Source organism: Erithacus rubecula (genome assembly GCF_903797595.1).
Source record: "Erithacus rubecula genome assembly, chromosome: 11".
NCBI classification, from domain to species: Eukaryota; Metazoa; Chordata; class Aves; order Passeriformes; family Muscicapidae; genus Erithacus; species Erithacus rubecula.
In genome coordinates, this window is record NC_136663.1 from 8,351,130 (window position 1) to 8,367,814 (window position 16,685).

The window sequence follows — 16,685 nt, forward strand, 5'->3', positions numbered from 1 at the left end:
GGGATGGGGGAGAGAACTAAGTGTAAAAGCTAGAAAACTTGAGAGTTGAGACCAAGACAGTGTAATAGGGAAAGCAGAAGCCATGCAAGCGAAGCAAAACAAGGTATTCATTCCCCACTTCTCATGGGCAGCTATCCCTATGACAGGAGGGCTCCATTGTGTGTAATGGTGACTTGGGAAAACAAGCACCATTGTTCTGAATGTCCCCTCCTTCCTCTCCAGCTTTTTTAATGCTATATGATCTGGAATATCTCTGTCCCTGCTGTGTCCACTCCCCCCTCCTTGAGCACTTTCGGCCTCTTTGCTGGTCACGTGAGGAACAGAAATGTTTTTGGCTCTGTGCAAACCCTGCTCAGCAGCAGCTGTACAACATCCCTGAATTATCAACACTGTTTTCAGCACCAGCCCCAAACACAACCTGACACCAGCTACTGTGAAGAAAATTCACTCTAGCCCAGCCAAAACCAGCACATCCTACAGCAAAGGCTGTGGCCCAAGACCAGCAGGTGTGCAAGAGAGATTTGCCTGGGATAACTGGTTACTGTATTGTTCTCTGGAATTTCTATGATGTCGGTTTTGCTTATTCTGTGCAAACACAGCAACTGCAGCTGATCTTGATTCATTATCAAAAGCTTAGAGCCTCTTCAGAAGAATGTGTTCCTGCTCATCTCATGTCTGATGAGTGGACACACTGCACTTATTTGACTCTTCAACCAAAGCGCAGGTAGGATTCTTCTAAAATTATGCTGGAGTTAACATGCAGTTAGATTGGTGTATGATTACACCCTGAAGTTGTCCCGGCCTGAACACCTGAGGACATTTTACTCTTATCTCTAGTGAAGGCTCAGGGTCAGATCCTGAGGTTGCTGGGGCTGTGATTTGCCCATCACCTGTAGATGAAAGCTGGGTCAAACAGGCTTTGTGCATCACTGGAAACAAAATTGGAGGAAGCTGAGGTTTTTTTGAAAGGCAACTGATATGAATGAGAGAAGGTGTCAGAAGGATAAAAGCAGAACATTTGATTTATTAAAGGAGGACGTGGACAGCAACATGAGTAGGATGAAAAGTTTTTCTTAGTTACAAGGGAATTCATTGCAAAGGCAAAATTTATTTTTGAAGGTGCTTCAAAAGAACACAAAGAGTGCCGGCTGCTGTATGCACAACCCACCAGCCTGAGTGCTATCTTGTTATTTTTTACTGCAACTGTAGCATGTGTTTTACTATATATAAGTGATTACACGAAGGTTTTCTTTAGCTTCAGGTTGGTTGAGGGTAATACTGTGATTTGTTTAACCCTTGGTTGAGCCGGTAACCACAGCCACAATGTGCTGAGGCCACAGTTTGTGCCTCCGGTGTGACTATACAGTGGAAAGTGAGCTGGAATTTAGTGCAGATGCTACAGTTGTTAGTGGAAGGCTTGGGAGGCTTTCAGAATGTACCACTACAGATTCATTAAACCCACAACCATGTGAAAAATGTTTCTGTCTTGTCCAAAATATGTGCCTTGGAGCCTCATCAGGCAATGAGGTAGGCAAAGTATAACAGTGAAAATTGGAGTGCAAATAACTTACAGAATTGTCATTACATGGGGCAGAGACCGTGCCTCTCCTGGGCTGGGGGGATCGCAAATCAAAGTTAGTTGCACACACCTCCTTCCTTCCAGATTGCTGACTCCTGCTATTCCCATGCAGAGAAACAAGTGCTTGTACAAAGCTGAAAATTTTGTGGTTTCTGTCCTTTCCCGTTTAGGAAGGCAGCAGTGGAGGGTGTGTGATTGATTGCCTCGACTTTTGGGGAAGAATAAAGTACATTATATCTGAGCCGGGCTCTGGGGCCGGTTTGCAGTTAGAATTGGAGGCAGGAAACTATGGGCATCCCAGCTGGGAGAGAAGGGATTAAAAAATCGGGTGTGTATGGGGTGCAGGGAGAAGGGAGACTATTTAGGGTTAGCTGTGAGCTCGATGTGGGGGTGTGACCAGGAGTGAGGAAGCCAAACTAGGCAGCGGTGGGCTGAGGGTGCAAGAATCAGCCCTGCGGGAAGCCGTGCGGGGGAGGGTTTGGGGGTGTTTGTGGTGGAGCTGGGGCAGGGACGGTGAGTGAGGGACTCAGGCGGTGCGGTGGGGACAGAGCCTGCTGTGAGGGGACAGGAGTGGTCCGAGCGGGGCATTGCGGCCGTGCAGGAGTGCTGGGATCGGTGTGTCCGGGCCAGGCACCGGGGCTGGGCTGTGGAGGGAAGGAAGGGAAGCTCTGCGTGGGCCGGTTAAAGCTGCTCCGTCAAGGGGGCACGGCCGGACCGAGCCGCAGGCGCGCGCGGACACCCACGCTTGTGAGTGAGGGAATGAACGGGTGAAGGAGTGAATGAGCGCAAAGCGAACGCTGCTCTCCCGGGAGCGGCGCCGTGCCCAGGACTGTCCCGGTGCCCGCCTCGGGTCCGGCTGTGCCCGGCCCAGCCTGAGGCGCTGCGGGGCGGGACCGGGGGCGGGGCGGGTGCGCGCGCAGCGGGCGGGGCGGGGCCGCCCTCGAGCGCCCCCGCGGCGCCCCCCGGCGGCCGCGCCCGCCGCTGCTGTCCGGGCCCGGGCCCTGCGCTCCCTCGGCCGGTCCTTTCCGCCTCCCCCTCCCCGCCCCGGCCGCTCCGGCCGCCGGGGCCTCCCTCCTCCCCGCCCGCCCATGGATTTCACATAGCAGCCGCCGCCTCTGCCGCCGCCTCCTCCTCTTCCTCCTCCTCCGCCGCCGCTCCATGGCGGCTCCGGCTCCGCGGCCGCCCGGCCTGTGCTGCTGCCGCAAGGGCTCCGCGGCCGGGCCGGAGGCGCCGCCGGCCCCGCCGCCGCCTCCCGAGCCACCGCCGGACGTGGCGTCGGCGTCCAGCTCGCAGCTCTTCAGCCTGAGGCACCTGCACCTGGGGCTGGAGCTGCGGCCCGAGGCGCGGGCGCTGGCGGGCTGCCTGGTGCTGGAGCTCTGCGCGCTGCGGCCGCAGCCCCGCGCCCTGGTGCTGGACGTGCACCCGGCGCTGCGCGTCCTCTCGGCCGCTTTCCGCCGCGCCGCGGCCGGGGAAGCGCCCTGCGCCTTCGCCTTCTCGCCCGCCGAGGCCGCCGCCGCCCCGGCCCCGCCGCCCCCGCCGCCCTGCCCGCCGCCGCCGCCGCCCTGCGCGCCGCCCTGCGCCGCCAGCCCGCCCGCCACCGCCACCTTCCTCTCGGCGCCCTGCATCGCCGCCGGCCCGCTGCCCCCCGCCCGCCCCCCCGGGGGACCCGCCCGCCGGCCCCCCGCCCGCCGCCGAGCCGCCGCCGCCGCTGCCCCTCTTCGCCCAGCCGCCCTGCTCCGCCTGCCCGCTCGGCTTCAGGGTGGACCCCTTCACCGACTACGGCTCGTCCCTCACCGTCTCCCTGCCCGCCGCCCTCCAGCCGCACCAGCCCTTCCAGATCATCGTCCGCTACACCACGGCCGACGGCCCCGCCGTGAGTACCGACGGAGGGTTGGTAGCGTGGGGAACCGGGTCCCGGGGCGGCTGGCACAGCCCTGTCGCACGTCTTGCTCCTGTCCCTGGCCCCATGGCCCGGCAGCGCCAGCCCGCTGGGCAGCAGCATCTGTCCCTGCCCCGGGGGCTCTGGGCACCGCCGGCCCCGCGGTCCCCGCCGCGCTCAGCAGCGGTGCTCGTACCGACCCAGCCGCTCTCCCTCCCGGCTTCCCCCATCGCCTGGACCCCACGCCTATTCATCCCACCTCACCTAAGTTACAGTAATTTAGGAATTTTTTGTTCTTTAAGGACATTGCAGTTGTTGGCGAGGAGAGTGAAAATTTGCAAACTCCTGCCTCGACTTAGTCCTTCAGGGTAAATTATGTCATCCACAATGTAGGAGTTTTTCTGGGGATTTTGCCAGCTAACAAAATCAGGCCTTGCACACCTAGACTGATGGTCCAGTGAGCCATGATCAGGAACTTTGAGAAGAGCAGGAGTGATTCCATATATTCCTACAAGTTATCTTCTGAAAGAAGGGGTGAGAAATGGCCCAAAACACCCCTTTGGATGTAGCCACAGAGGTTCTTTCACATCTGTGCATTAGCTTTCTTCAGCAGTGAAATGCTTTGTCACTTCTGTCATTCCTTTTAAAGCCCAGGTATTTAGAAGCACCTTATTCCCAGCCTTTTAGGTGCTGCTTTTCAGGTTTCGTGTTTCTAAGAAGTTATGACAGTGAAAACATTAAGTTCCCATTGAAACATCAGTTCTTTTTGCTGCTGTACAGTCTGTTCTGGTTGGAAATTAAACTGAGATGATTTTTATCACATGGTTCATGAATCTATTTGAGAAAGAATTTTTTTTTATAAGTCTTGCAACTTTATTTCATCTATTTTGCCTAGAGGAATTGTCTTAGCCCTCTGATTTGGTGTTGCCATTGCACTGGTCAAAACCAGTAAATGTGTGGATCTATTTGACTTTTACAATGTATTTAACAAGAGCAGGAATTTAACATAAAAACTTCTTGCAAAGCAACCCACAGGAAGTAAATAGTAGGCCTTTCCTCTTGATAGCAAAGTCTTGCTGATTAGAGTGTGTTTACTGAATGTTTCTCTGTCTAATTTTAATACTACATGAAAGATCACAAAAGTAATTTCATCCTTGGAATAATCTGGATAGTCTTGTACATTGGCTGACTTGGAATTTTTATTGACAGAAGTTTCCTGTGGTCATATGGTGACTTTTTAATGTTGTAATCCTTCCCCAGATGTACAAAAATGAAGTAAGATTCTGGCACTTTTAAAGTTCAGAACCACTTGGATATTGTTCCTTTTCACCTCTGGAGTTCCTGGCTTTACTATTTCCTTGTACAGTACTCTGCCATGTAGCTTACAGTGTGTTCAGAAGATTCTGTTCATAATTTTTCTCCCAGGTTTATGAAGAAACCTGCTTCTTTTATCCACTCTCTGCCTTGTTTATGGTGAGAAGGCTTTAAAGGTAATTTGGCATTGCTGTGTTCTCTGTAATCATTCTCAGCCTGGCTGAGCCACACCTCCCAAAGTACATGATAACATGCTTTCCTCCTCTTGAACAAATTGTTTTATTTTAGGCCAGCCTGTGCTTTCCCCTTTGTTTTGCCAGCCCTGTTGCCAAAGGAGCAGCCTGTCCTGCTGAGTCTGTGGAGAAATCATCTCAGTATGATTGGAATACTGATCTGTTTTTGGGAATGTGAAAACCACTGGAGGGTTCAGGGCACTGATGTGATACTCGTTTAGTCTCACCTTGTGTTAATGGGTTGTCTCCTTGGCCCCACACAGTTTTACGTGGATGCTGGAGGAGGACTTTTCTTCCATTCCCTCTCTTGTTGTCTTGCTCCCCATGGATCAGAGGTGAACTACCTATTCTTTATGCTGTTTTTGAAGACTTTATTGTACCTTTAAAAGCATGTTCTGCTTCAGCTGAAATGAAGCTGCAAGGGGTCATGTCAAGATTATTGATGGTCACAGCACTGGGGACATGCACTGCCCTTCCCAAGTGATACTGGAAAGCAGAAGCAGGCATTCTCACTGACATAAATCAGACCATGTTTGCTCACTCTCTATTGTAGGTTTTGGCTGGCAAAATATTTGTCCTCTAGTAGCACCTGTTGTAGCCCTTCATGTTCAGCATGCTGAACTATTTTGTTTGGATCCAAAGCAGTTTGGTGCTATTGTAGTGCTCTCTGTCATTGCTGTTTTTTGGCACAGCACTGCACTTTAACAGGGATGAGTAACCCATATGCGTGTAAGGGTCAACTGCTTTATACTCATGTCTTGTAAATGCTCTGGCAGTTCCTTTTCTCTGTCAGTGTCAGACCTCTCTTCTAAAAGTTTTATTTTCTTTGGCTGTTCTAGGAATTTATTCTCCTTAGGTGAGGGCTTATTTTCTGTGGGACATTTAGCATACTTGTGGGGCCTATAAAACAGTAAATGCATGTTACAGTGCAGTGTGAATATGTTGGCAGTAAGATCAGCAGCAGAGATAGTAGTGTGTAAAATTGGAAACCTGTTGTCTTGGTATACTTGCTTTGAGCCATCTGGACATGTTATTTGACTGTCCCATTATTTCTCGTGTGGAGGAAGAAGCCAAGATCTTTGGGTGTTTGATGGACATTGAGAGACAGCTGAGAGATTAAATCTGCCTTTCACAGAGCATTCCAGCTCCCTGTGCTGTTAGGAAACCATATGCTCAGTACATCACCAGTTTCCATCAGAGGCAGGACTGTCATGATCATTGTGTATCTCTCCTGGTGTGGGCTGAAGGTACACAGTTTTCAAGCGTGTCAGGGATAGTAGTCCTCTTCTTCTTCTTCCTCATCCCTTAATTCTTGGTAATACTCTTATGTGATGTTTTCTTTTTTCCTTCCCTAGAGAGAAAAATCTACACCTATCACTTTCCCACTATGTCATTCCTCTGATTTTGTAGTGTGCTATTTTTCTTTCCTTAAATGCAAATCATCTTCTAGATTCTGGTACAAAAAATTGTAACATTTCCTTATCTTCAGGATTTAGCAGAAAGGACAGCCCTCTTTGCAGTCCTAGAAACTTTTCTGTAATTCCTTGGATTTGTCTTGATTCCTCAGTCCCCAGAGAATGACTTGCTGCCACCCAGCTGTGCCTTGCTCCTGTCACGTGCTCTGCATCTCAGGTGTTTTGTTTACTTTGTCATCAGATAGAGCAGCTTGTTTGCCTAGAACAGAAGCTGTGGCTTTGCAGCTCTTCCTGCGACCTTCATCAATAATGCATGTAGAAACATGGAGGGTTTAAAATTAAAAGAGGCTTAGCTAATTGCCTTTGTCATTTGCCAGATTTGGGGAAAAGATTATGATCTAAGTCAATAAAAATTATACTCTTGGCAGGTGCCTTATAAAATGTGAGCTTCTTTGCAGTATGTGGGCAGGGGAATGCCTGGGCTGCCCAAAGCCTTTGTTCAGCAGAGGAATCAAGCACGTCTTTTTAATTGAAATGCACCACAGAACAGCTTCAATGTGTGAAACAGCCTTCTTGTATACATGAAAAGCTAGATTAAAATGGAGAGCATGATGATGATGTCATGTGTATTCCCCAAGGGGAAGTGGAGGAGGATTTTGGATGGGGAGTAGATGATACAGCCCCAAATACTGCTCTGTCCCTATGCTCCACCCGCCCCAGCAGCACCCTGTGCCTTGCACTCCTTTCTGGGATGCTGCTTATACTCATTTCCCCCAGTCCATAGCCCTACCTCTGTCCAGCAGCATAGCCTAGTCTATTTATATTACAGATCTATTTATATTGTTTCAGGATAACTTTCATCATTGTTCCAAGTACGTCTGGAAAGTGAGACAGAGGCTTGCCATGTAGCTGCAGACATTAGAAAAGAGGGGAAAAAATACTTCATCCTCTGCAAATATTTTCCCTCTTGGCTTGTGGGGATGGTGCTTCACTTAACTTCAACCAAATGTCAAATACAGCAGGTCTGGTTGAAAAGAAGTTGTCCTTAATTTATGGAGTTTCTTGTAAACAAGAATCAACTCTTGGTTCCCCTTCCTTTCCTGCTTATGTTTTCCTCCTGCACTGCTTAGGGAGAACTTCCCCATATCTCTCTGCTGTAAAGGCATCATCTGTCAGCCCTTTTTCTGTCCTACTCAAGTGTTGCAAATTAGGTGTGGTGGTGCCTTATCTCTGTTTTCTTTGTTAGCCTCTTCTGTCTCTCAAAAAGCAAAAGAAACAATATTTTGAAGATGGGTCTCTTCATCAGGGCCAGCTGATACAGATTGGAATTCAGGCTGTGATACAAGCACAAACCCACTGATCAGAGGAGTGTTTTTAAAAGGCATTGGGGCAGATCTATGAAATTTAATTTCTGAGCCTCTTCCCTGAATTGTTAGAAAACTACTACCCTGTATTAAAATACATCACCTTCATATCTTTGTAAATATGTGTTCTGGGTGGAAGTTACTAGTTGTATGTGGGTAATGAGACATATGTCTCCAGTGCCTTCTGGGACACCTGTCTCCAGTTCCATAACGTGGCATTGCAGAAATGATACTCATTGTGTGAAAAGCAGGTGTCCATGAGAAATGTAGTGGAAATCTGTAACTATGTAGGTGCCCCTGGACTGTGATCCAGGGCTGTGGGCAGTGCTACACTGAAATGCTGCACATGGATGTAAACAGAAAGGAGTCCTCAGAAGTCCTGCTTTAAGCTTGTTGCTGGCCCTACAGTCTTGAAATAAAAGAGGATAATCTTAAAGTAAATTCCAAGAGATTAATTTTACTTCTTGATAAAGGTTTTTACTTTTGGAATTTCTCCCACCTAAAAAACCCCAAACATTTGCAAGCAGAAGTGTGAGTCTCCATGGGAATAACTGAAAGCTGCTGACTGTGTGTTTCCTGGCCTCACCTTTCACTGATCCCTGGGGTTGCTGCTGCAGTGGATGATTTGGGAGAGGAGCACACTGCCATCTGAGGGAAAAGGCCTAAAGGCAAGGGAAGAAGATATCAAAGAGTAACCTTATAGGACAGACAGAGAGAGAGAAAACTTTAACCTCCAAAAGTTGACTAGGGGACAGTGTTGTAATGTGTTGTTAAAACATGAACAGACTTGGTACCCAGGCTTCTCTTCTGTGTTTCATTCCTACCCCTTGAGGACCAGAACTGAGCTCATATTTGCACTAACTGCTGTTCCCTGATCTCAGATTTATTGGTTGCTTTGATCTAAGAATTCAGCAGACTCAGAAGTTTTATTCCTTGGGCTTGACTGTTTCCAAGACTTCTAGCGGTTCCAATTTTACTGCAAATTTCACAATATTTTATGTTTTCCATCAAAGTTCAGCTCCAGAGTTCTAGGGTTACAAGGAAATCCTTATTTAAAATTGCTCCTACACTTCAAAGTTGGAGGCAGGGAGCATGTGAAAGCACAAACTTTTGAAACAGAAAGACCAAAATGCAAATAATTGGACTTTTTCTTATTATTCTTAATCTGTTTTAATTATTTGCTGAGGGTCTGACTTATGATTTATTTGCTGTTTGGCACTGAAAATTGACATGCTCAGTGGTGTGTTTTGTTGGCTTTTCTTTTGTGACCACCCAGAATCTCCTTATCCATTCTGTAAAAAGGGGCCTTCAGTGTCCTTGACCAGATGTTTCTTACATATACCGACTTTTTTGCATAGTGTCAAAATGTTTGATGCTTTAGCCAGGAGGGCAGTGTCAGGGTCACAGATAATGTTGTGTACACTGTTCAGCTTCAGGGATTTTTGGTTTGTGGATTTGGGTTTGTTTTGGTTGGTTTATTTATTTTTTTTTTTCTTTTCAGCTTATGTTACCTCACCCCTTCTATTCCTGTTCATATTGAGTTATAAACATGGAGATGTCCAGGGTGCTCCCTTTGAGAAGAAGCTTGTTTGGATGTTTGTTAGGGGCTTATTAACCAAGCAAATTGATACAACAGAAATAGTGAGTAGTTGGAAGTTACTATGTTACACCACTCAGTTTTCAAACAGTAAGAATTTTTTTTGAGCATTCCCAGCAAATAAACTGGAGTAGAAAGATGTATTGTTAGAGATGGAAATGTGCCCTGTGCCAGGTGTTCATCTGGGTTGCTGAACAGCTGAGGTAGTGCTTCTCCCCCACAATCCTCTTGGTTTCATGTTTTGTTTTTGGCAGTTCATCCTTGTCATGTTCTCTGTTTCCCTCACCTCTTCTTCCCGTCGTATTTCAACAGATCTGGTGGCTGGATCCAGAGCTGACATATGGCAATGCCAAGCCCTTTGTCTTCACACAGGGACACTCGGTGTGTAACCGCTCCTTCTTCCCCTGCTTTGACACCCCTGCAGTGAAATGCACCTACTCAGCTACTGTCAAGGTAAGGGGTGCCTGGGAATGGTTCATGGAACCCTGAGTTGCTGTTAACCTGTGAATGAATATTTACATCAGCTATTTTTAGCAGTTTACACCTGGTAAAAATACTGTAGTTCAGTGTTATAAAGAATATTGAATTTTCAGTTCTGGTTCTTGGGCCAGAATTAGGGTAGTACCACAAAGGTTGCCTACCACTCTTGGGTCTCGCCTTCCTTCTACTTAATCCTGAAAGAGTAATTGTGAAACACAAATATGAGAGAGAATTTGGTTGGTCCCTTCCAGTAATGGTTATTGATGGTAATGCTCAACTGTATTGTACCAATTTTTGGAAGTAAATACCTGAAGTAATTTGTAATCTGCATCAAATAATGTTGCATTTTATATAGATGAAATAATATGTGGGTGCTTTTGGGACAGCTGGCACATAGGAGGAGTAATATCTTTGGTTGGTAGGTTTTCATATATGGGCAGATTGAATTATAAAAACCTCACAGAAATCTTACATTTTTTGTTATGTAAATGATTGTTTGTAATGTACATCATCAAGCATAGATGAAAATGAACCAAAGATCTGTGGTTCAGTCATTCAGCTGTGATTATCTGGTGAGTTGATTTGTATGATGTTGGTCTTCCAGGCTCCAGCAGGCATACAGGTATTGATGAGTGCCACCCAAAGCTCCTACCTAGAAGAGGAAGGTGTTTATCAATTTTACATGGAATATCCAGTTCCTGCCTACCTAGTGGCCTTGGTGGCTGGAGACCTTATACATGCAGACATAGGTCCAAGGTAAGATTTGCAGTGAGTTCATTCTGCATTTTATGTCTCTGTACAGTGCTTCATACTGTAAAGTAGTGGAAATGTTGAATGACTGATAAGGGAGCAGTTGGGTTCATGAGCTGTGAGAAGAGAGAGTTTGAAGTGTAGTTGGGTATAAAGAAATTCATGGCACTGCACTGGCAAAGATGTGTTCCTCTTTCATAAAAGTTGCCTACTGTTCCCTGAAGTCATTACAGCTGCTTTCTAGTTGCCTTGTTGAAGGGATTTTTGGCTACTTCTTGCCATGTTCTATGGAGCATTAGTCTAGGAGGGCTCAGCTTTGATGGGAGGTCTCCTTGCTCTATTACCATACATGGAAGTGTGGTAAGCAGTCAGGCTATTTTTTTTCCTAAGAGATAATTCAGTTTGCTGAAGTATCACCTGATGTTTTCTGTTTTCTGACAGGAGCAGAGTGTGGGCAGAGCCTTGCCTGCTGCCAACAGCCATCAGCAAGCTTTCTGGCATTGTTGAACGCTGGTTGACTGCTGCAGAAAGTCTGTATGGCCCCTATATATGGGGAAGGTGGGTTTAATCAGTCTCCTGGGAATGTGCAATGGGAACAAAATAAAACAGTATTGAGGAATGATCATGCTTTCTCACTATAGCAGGGCAAACTAGCATTTCAACTGGCAGCATTGTGGTAGTTGAAGACAGAGTCTGGAGTTTTGTCTCCACGAGTAGCAGGGAGGATCATGGAGGCATGGAGGTGTTTTAGCTGGTTTGCAGGGCAGAACAGGAGGTTTCTAAGCAATGGAACTTTCCTGAGGAATGAGGTTTTTTCATACTACAGTGTTTTGTAATGTAAGTCCAGTACTGGGCCAGACACCATTTAAAATGTATGATTGTTTTATTTATCTCATTTATTTCTGCATTTACTCTGGCATACCTGAGAATACTGAAAATCTCAGTACACATTGAGAATTCAGGTCCCCCAAACCAACATTAATAGTTCTTGAATAGCTTGACTGTGTATTAAAAAAGAGTGGTTTTGAGAGAATGTATTCGCTCTTTAGATGGGTGAAAATGTTTACAAAGGTTTCCTCTATTTTTTTGCTAAAGATAAGCAGGAAGATTGCCTTGGTGTTGACTCATAAAATACTGCTTGAAATAATCTGAGAACATGACCCAGTATGCCATTGCTGATCACTGGTACTGAAATTTACAAAACAAATATTACTGTTGTGTTCTGAAAAAGACAGATTAAAGTTATTTTGCTGACACTGCATGTGTAAATCAGTTCATTCATTGACAGCTTCCTAGCCTCTCTCTTTCCTGGGAGGCTCTGGAGATTCAACACTGTGTTACACTACTGTTCATAGTGTAAACAGTTTTTGTGGATTCCAGATACACAACTTGTGATGAATTTTTGTTGTGAAGGGAGCAGAGTGCTTCTGGGATGTGCTGCATCCACTGCATATTGAAAGACTGTAAAGTCTAAGTCCAAACACAAGCAGGTCCTTGGCCAACAAAATAAATTGTGATCAGAGGAATTAGACACCACTGGTCTAGAAAGTTTGTTCCTCAAGTCACAAGAAGGTCTCAGAAGAGTGAGCTTTCCCTAAAGGAAGAAAAATGTTATTGTGTCTTCTGAAAGGAAAAATGTTACTATGTGTTTTCTAGCTGCAATTTACTCATGTCCTTTTTCCTTTCTTCTCTCCCTAATTTTAGATATGACATCGTTTTTCTTCCTCCATCCTTCCCTATTGTTGCCATGGAAAACCCATGCCTGACCTTCATCATCTCTTCCATTCTGGAGAGCGATGAGTTTTTGATCATTGATGTCATCCACGAAGTTGCGCACAGCTGGTTTGGGAACGCGGTCACCAACGCCACGTGGGAGGAGATGTGGCTGAGTGAGGGCCTGGCCACCTACGCGCAGCGCCGGATCACCACCGAGACCTACGGTACAGCTGCAGAAACCTGGCCCTGTGCTGCCCACCACAGCTCACAGCTGCCTGCTTGGGGCATTGCCTTGCAAGCTCAGAAGTCTGTAGGGAGCTGGTTTTCAGTTGGGTTTTGTTTTATTTTTGGAATATGCACCCACACACAGCCCCAAACTTTGTGTTGAACATCTTGCATATTTACAGTTGGACATTGTTCAGTGGGCTCAATACATGATATGGTACCAGGGGCTTTGAGTGAGGAGCGTTAGCACAATGCTGTGGGGACTTGGAACTGCTGTTGGGTACCAGGATATGTCAGAGTAAAGTGAGCAGAGGATGCTTCAGAGAAGGATGTGAGAAATCTCATCGCAGTTATATTGTAAAATAACTGTCCTCTGAACTAGTGTAATTTTAATTCTGATCAGTTAGTAGCTACCTAATGTTAAAAAGAATGATGGCAGAAGCACTAAAAAAAAAATCACAGATTTATGTAGCTGTTTATGTGCTGGAGGCTTCCTGCAGGATTGTAAGCCCTGCCTTTGCTTGTGTCATTGAATTTCATGGGACAGTTTTTTGGTGCTGTCTTTAGAATACATAAGTAGTAAATTATTCCTCTTGCTTTTAAGTTTAATTGCTTGTTGTTGAAGTGGATTATGGAAATGTATGCTTTTCTAGTTTGTCCCGTTATGTTCTTAAAAGCCAGTTCCATGTGTTTTCTCAAACATTCATTGTAAACAATCTTAGAAAAGTTCCTAGAAATCTTGGCAGCAAAAATGTTTAGAAGAAAGCATTTGTTTTTATTCATGTACAATGTTTTTGGACATGAGTTGATGACAAGTTTAGGCAACTAAGTGCTTTGAGCATCTATGGAGATGCTACAATGCATATTATGTATCTTTGGGAGCTGTTTTATGCTGAGTAATTCTCAGTGGGTAGTACTGTCCTAAGTCACAATATACATGGCAGTAATGTGAGTAGGTCAGCAGATATCAACCTGTTCATCATCTTAGTCTATTCTATCCAACATAGAACAAAATCCTTGCTGATTTTGGTCTGGTCTCCAAAGCTGGTTGTTTCAAGGAGCATTTGCTGGGAAACTAAAAAATATCTATCCCCGTGCAATTCTTTAGTAAGCTCCTTCTCCATTCTATTTTGTTTCCAAGACAAACCTCTGATCTAAATCTTACCAGTTCTGACATAAGTTCTGGAGTATCTTCTGTTGGTAGTAAACAAGCATCATTGCAATGGTATTGTTTAGGGAAATGTGAGTCCACTGACTACAACTCCTCTTGGATCTTATTTAATTCTCCTGTCTGTAGCTTGATGTAATTGCCTTTATCACTAGTTATCCTAATTCTTGCTTTCCTCTGGGAAGCACGTCCACTTCTTTCTCTGCTCATACAGGTTCTCTTGCTTACCAAATGTATCCTTCTTCTTAATGATCTGTTACATCCAGGCTCTGAGGTTGTATCTATGTAACAAACCCTATCTTCAGGTTAAAAACTCAGCAAAGAAGGTTAAAATGTTAATACTTGTGGATGTTAAGTATCTTCTGAATCTAAATGTCCATTTTCTGTGGCTTCTAATGTCTGCAAGGACAAAGGAAAGATCTCTGGACTTGGCAGTGTGATACAGTTAGTTTGGTTTGGAATGCTCTACATTGCAGTTAGGGAGAACAGGAGTAGCTTACCCATTCACAACTGTAAAAAGCCCTAATGAGAGGAAGTGAAATACTTTGGGCAAAAAACAAGTAAGATGATGGATAAAACTTTAAAAATGTGCACAGGATCTATAATAAAATGATCAAATCCAATCCTTTCCACTCAAGAGGTAACATTTGCCTAGTAATATCCTTGGCACCGAGTATGGAATTGTGTCTACTATTCTACCAGTGACAGTATGTTTTTGTAGCACTTGATTGCCCCCTGAAAGTTACCTGTACAATACTTCTTTCAGTGCTGCTCTCCTTATCTTGCAAAAACTGATGAGATGAGGTCAAGGATGTAAACTTTAGCCTAGTTTTCATGCTGTTTTGTTTTTCAGTGCAGCCTGATGTGTGATCAGAGTACACTGGGCTAGGCTCTGACTTCCATTACTAATTACAAGGATGTTCTGCACTCAAGTTTCTCTGCCATTACATTACTGTGATTCTGTCTCACTGTTCTGTCTTTTGCACCTGCAGCAGCTTTTACTTTGTCCCTGTGCCAGTCCTGCACAGATCAGGTTTTGCTGATCATTTTCCCACAACTAACAAGTTACTTTCTGGGGTAGGAGCTGCCTTCACTTGTTTGGAGACTGCATTCCGCCTGGATGCTCTGCACAGACAGATGAAGCTCCTTGGAGAAGACAACCCGGTCAGCAAGCTTCAGGTTAAACTGGAGCCAGGTATTGCTTTTGGCTGAGACTGCTCTACACAAAATTATACACCATGATGGAATATTGACAAAAAATGACTAATATCTACATGTCCTTTATGAAAAAAAACCCAAAAAACAAAAAAAACCCAGGTTTGTAAATCAATCTAAAAATAAGCAAAGAGGCTTTGCTTTCAAGCTTTTTTCAAGGTTTGATAACTCATCTTTATAGATATTGTTCTGTGTATGAGCAGACTTATTGGGTAGAAAGAATATGAAAATCTGCCTTGAAAGCTGTGTGGGTTTGAAATTCTGGATATGTAATATAAAGCATTTTAAAATGGAAATATTTGGAAACATTATATAAAATCCTCTGCTATTTAATGTTCCTCTTTATGTGTTCATGTAAGAACTAAGTATATTATTTAGCATGCAGATAAACAGGTACTTGCCCTAAGCTGAGCTGTGCAGAGGCTGTTTGGTTATTCCCTGAGCCAGATGCATGGCTGCACTCCAGATTTACCTTTCTCCTTCACTGGGAGTTCTCTACTTCTGCAGTCACAGTTGGGTGGGTGAAGCAGTCTTCTCTCTAGATGATATTTAAAACAACCTAAAATGCAAGTGGAGATGATATTGGGGTCAAAGGGAATGGAAAAGCATGTGTTGAAAGCCTCAAAAAAGGAGCAAGTGGTGATTACCTTATATCGATATCTTTGAAAATTTGTGGTATGGTGATTCCCAGAACCTGGCACTGAAAAAAAGAAAAATGAATTTGTTTTCAAGTTCCAAATCTGTTTTCAGTGACCTCTACTTTGAAGTGACTTATTCCATTGGGAATTACTACTTACTTTACAATGATTGATTAAAAAAAAAAAATTATTTATTTTCAGGTTGTGTCTTTGGACTACATCTATTTAATTTACTTCAGTAACTTAAATGCGCTGACAACAAGCTTAGTTTTTTTTAAGTCACTATGTCTCACCTTGATGATCTCTGTATGACTCAGGCTGGGAATCACTCTCCTCATTAGTTTCCTATCATGTTGTCTTCTCCTTTCAGGTGTAAATCCCAGTAATTTAATGAACCTCTTCACCTATGAGAAAGGCTACTGCTTTGTTTACTACCTGTCCCAGCTCTGTGGTGACCCCAGACACTTTGACTCCTTCCTAAGAGTGAGTGTAAATACGTGTTATCTTGAGATCTAGAGCTGATTTTTTGTTGTTGTTGTTTGGGTTTTTTCCCCCACAGATTCTTTCATTATGGCTAATTGTTAAGGGTAAAGTTGAGTACAAGTGTGTCAGAGATGGAGGAATGTTGTGGGCCTCTCTGTTAACCTACATGAATTTTTCTACAAGATTTCTGAGATTCTGAGCTTATGAGGTGCTAGATATAGAGTAGTAGTATATTTTTGTTACCTCTTGTTCTGTGCTTCAAGTAATTAGAAAGCTATTCCACCAGATTGCTTGTGACTCAATTCACTACTAAGAAGTGTTAACTTGGAGTTTTTTAACCAGGTTGACAAAGGGTATGGGTTACTATATTGAGGCAGGTCAGTGCCTGAAAGCACACTTGCAAAACCTATAGAAAATTATCAGCTATTCCTTGTTTTGGAAAAGGAAAATGAAATTATGAAATGAAATACATGCTGCCAATGTATTTGCAGCTACTATTTTTTTCCCCTCATTATGATGCTTCTTTATTTAACTTGGTGAGGAAGGAGAATATTTTTCTTATTTTTTTTTAAACCTTCAAATAATTGTTCCTACTCTTAGGTTTGTATTGTTTTGCTGTTGTTATTGTT

General features: G+C 44.6%; 1 protein-coding gene across 9 annotated transcripts in view; it reads left to right on the forward strand.

Moving 5' to 3' along the window:
- The window catches only part of ABCC5 (ATP binding cassette subfamily C member 5), a 66,298-nt gene that overhangs the window by 44,309 nt on the left and 5,304 nt on the right, over positions 1 to 16,685 (forward strand). For all 9 annotated transcript variants that reach the window (XR_013775516.1, XM_079315567.1, XM_079315576.1 and 6 more), the window contains 6 exons: positions 9,694 to 9,834; positions 10,466 to 10,617; positions 11,053 to 11,169; positions 12,316 to 12,551; positions 14,802 to 14,915; positions 15,944 to 16,056. Coding sequence is in view for 8 of the 9 variants with exons in the window: in XM_079315567.1 (XP_079171693.1) it covers positions 9,694 to 9,834; positions 10,466 to 10,617; positions 11,053 to 11,169; positions 12,316 to 12,551; positions 14,802 to 14,915; positions 15,944 to 16,056 (873 nt within the window). In the remaining variant the exon portion in view is untranslated. The remainder of the gene's footprint in view (positions 1 to 9,693; positions 9,835 to 10,465; positions 10,618 to 11,052; positions 11,170 to 12,315; positions 12,552 to 14,801; positions 14,916 to 15,943; positions 16,057 to 16,685) is intronic.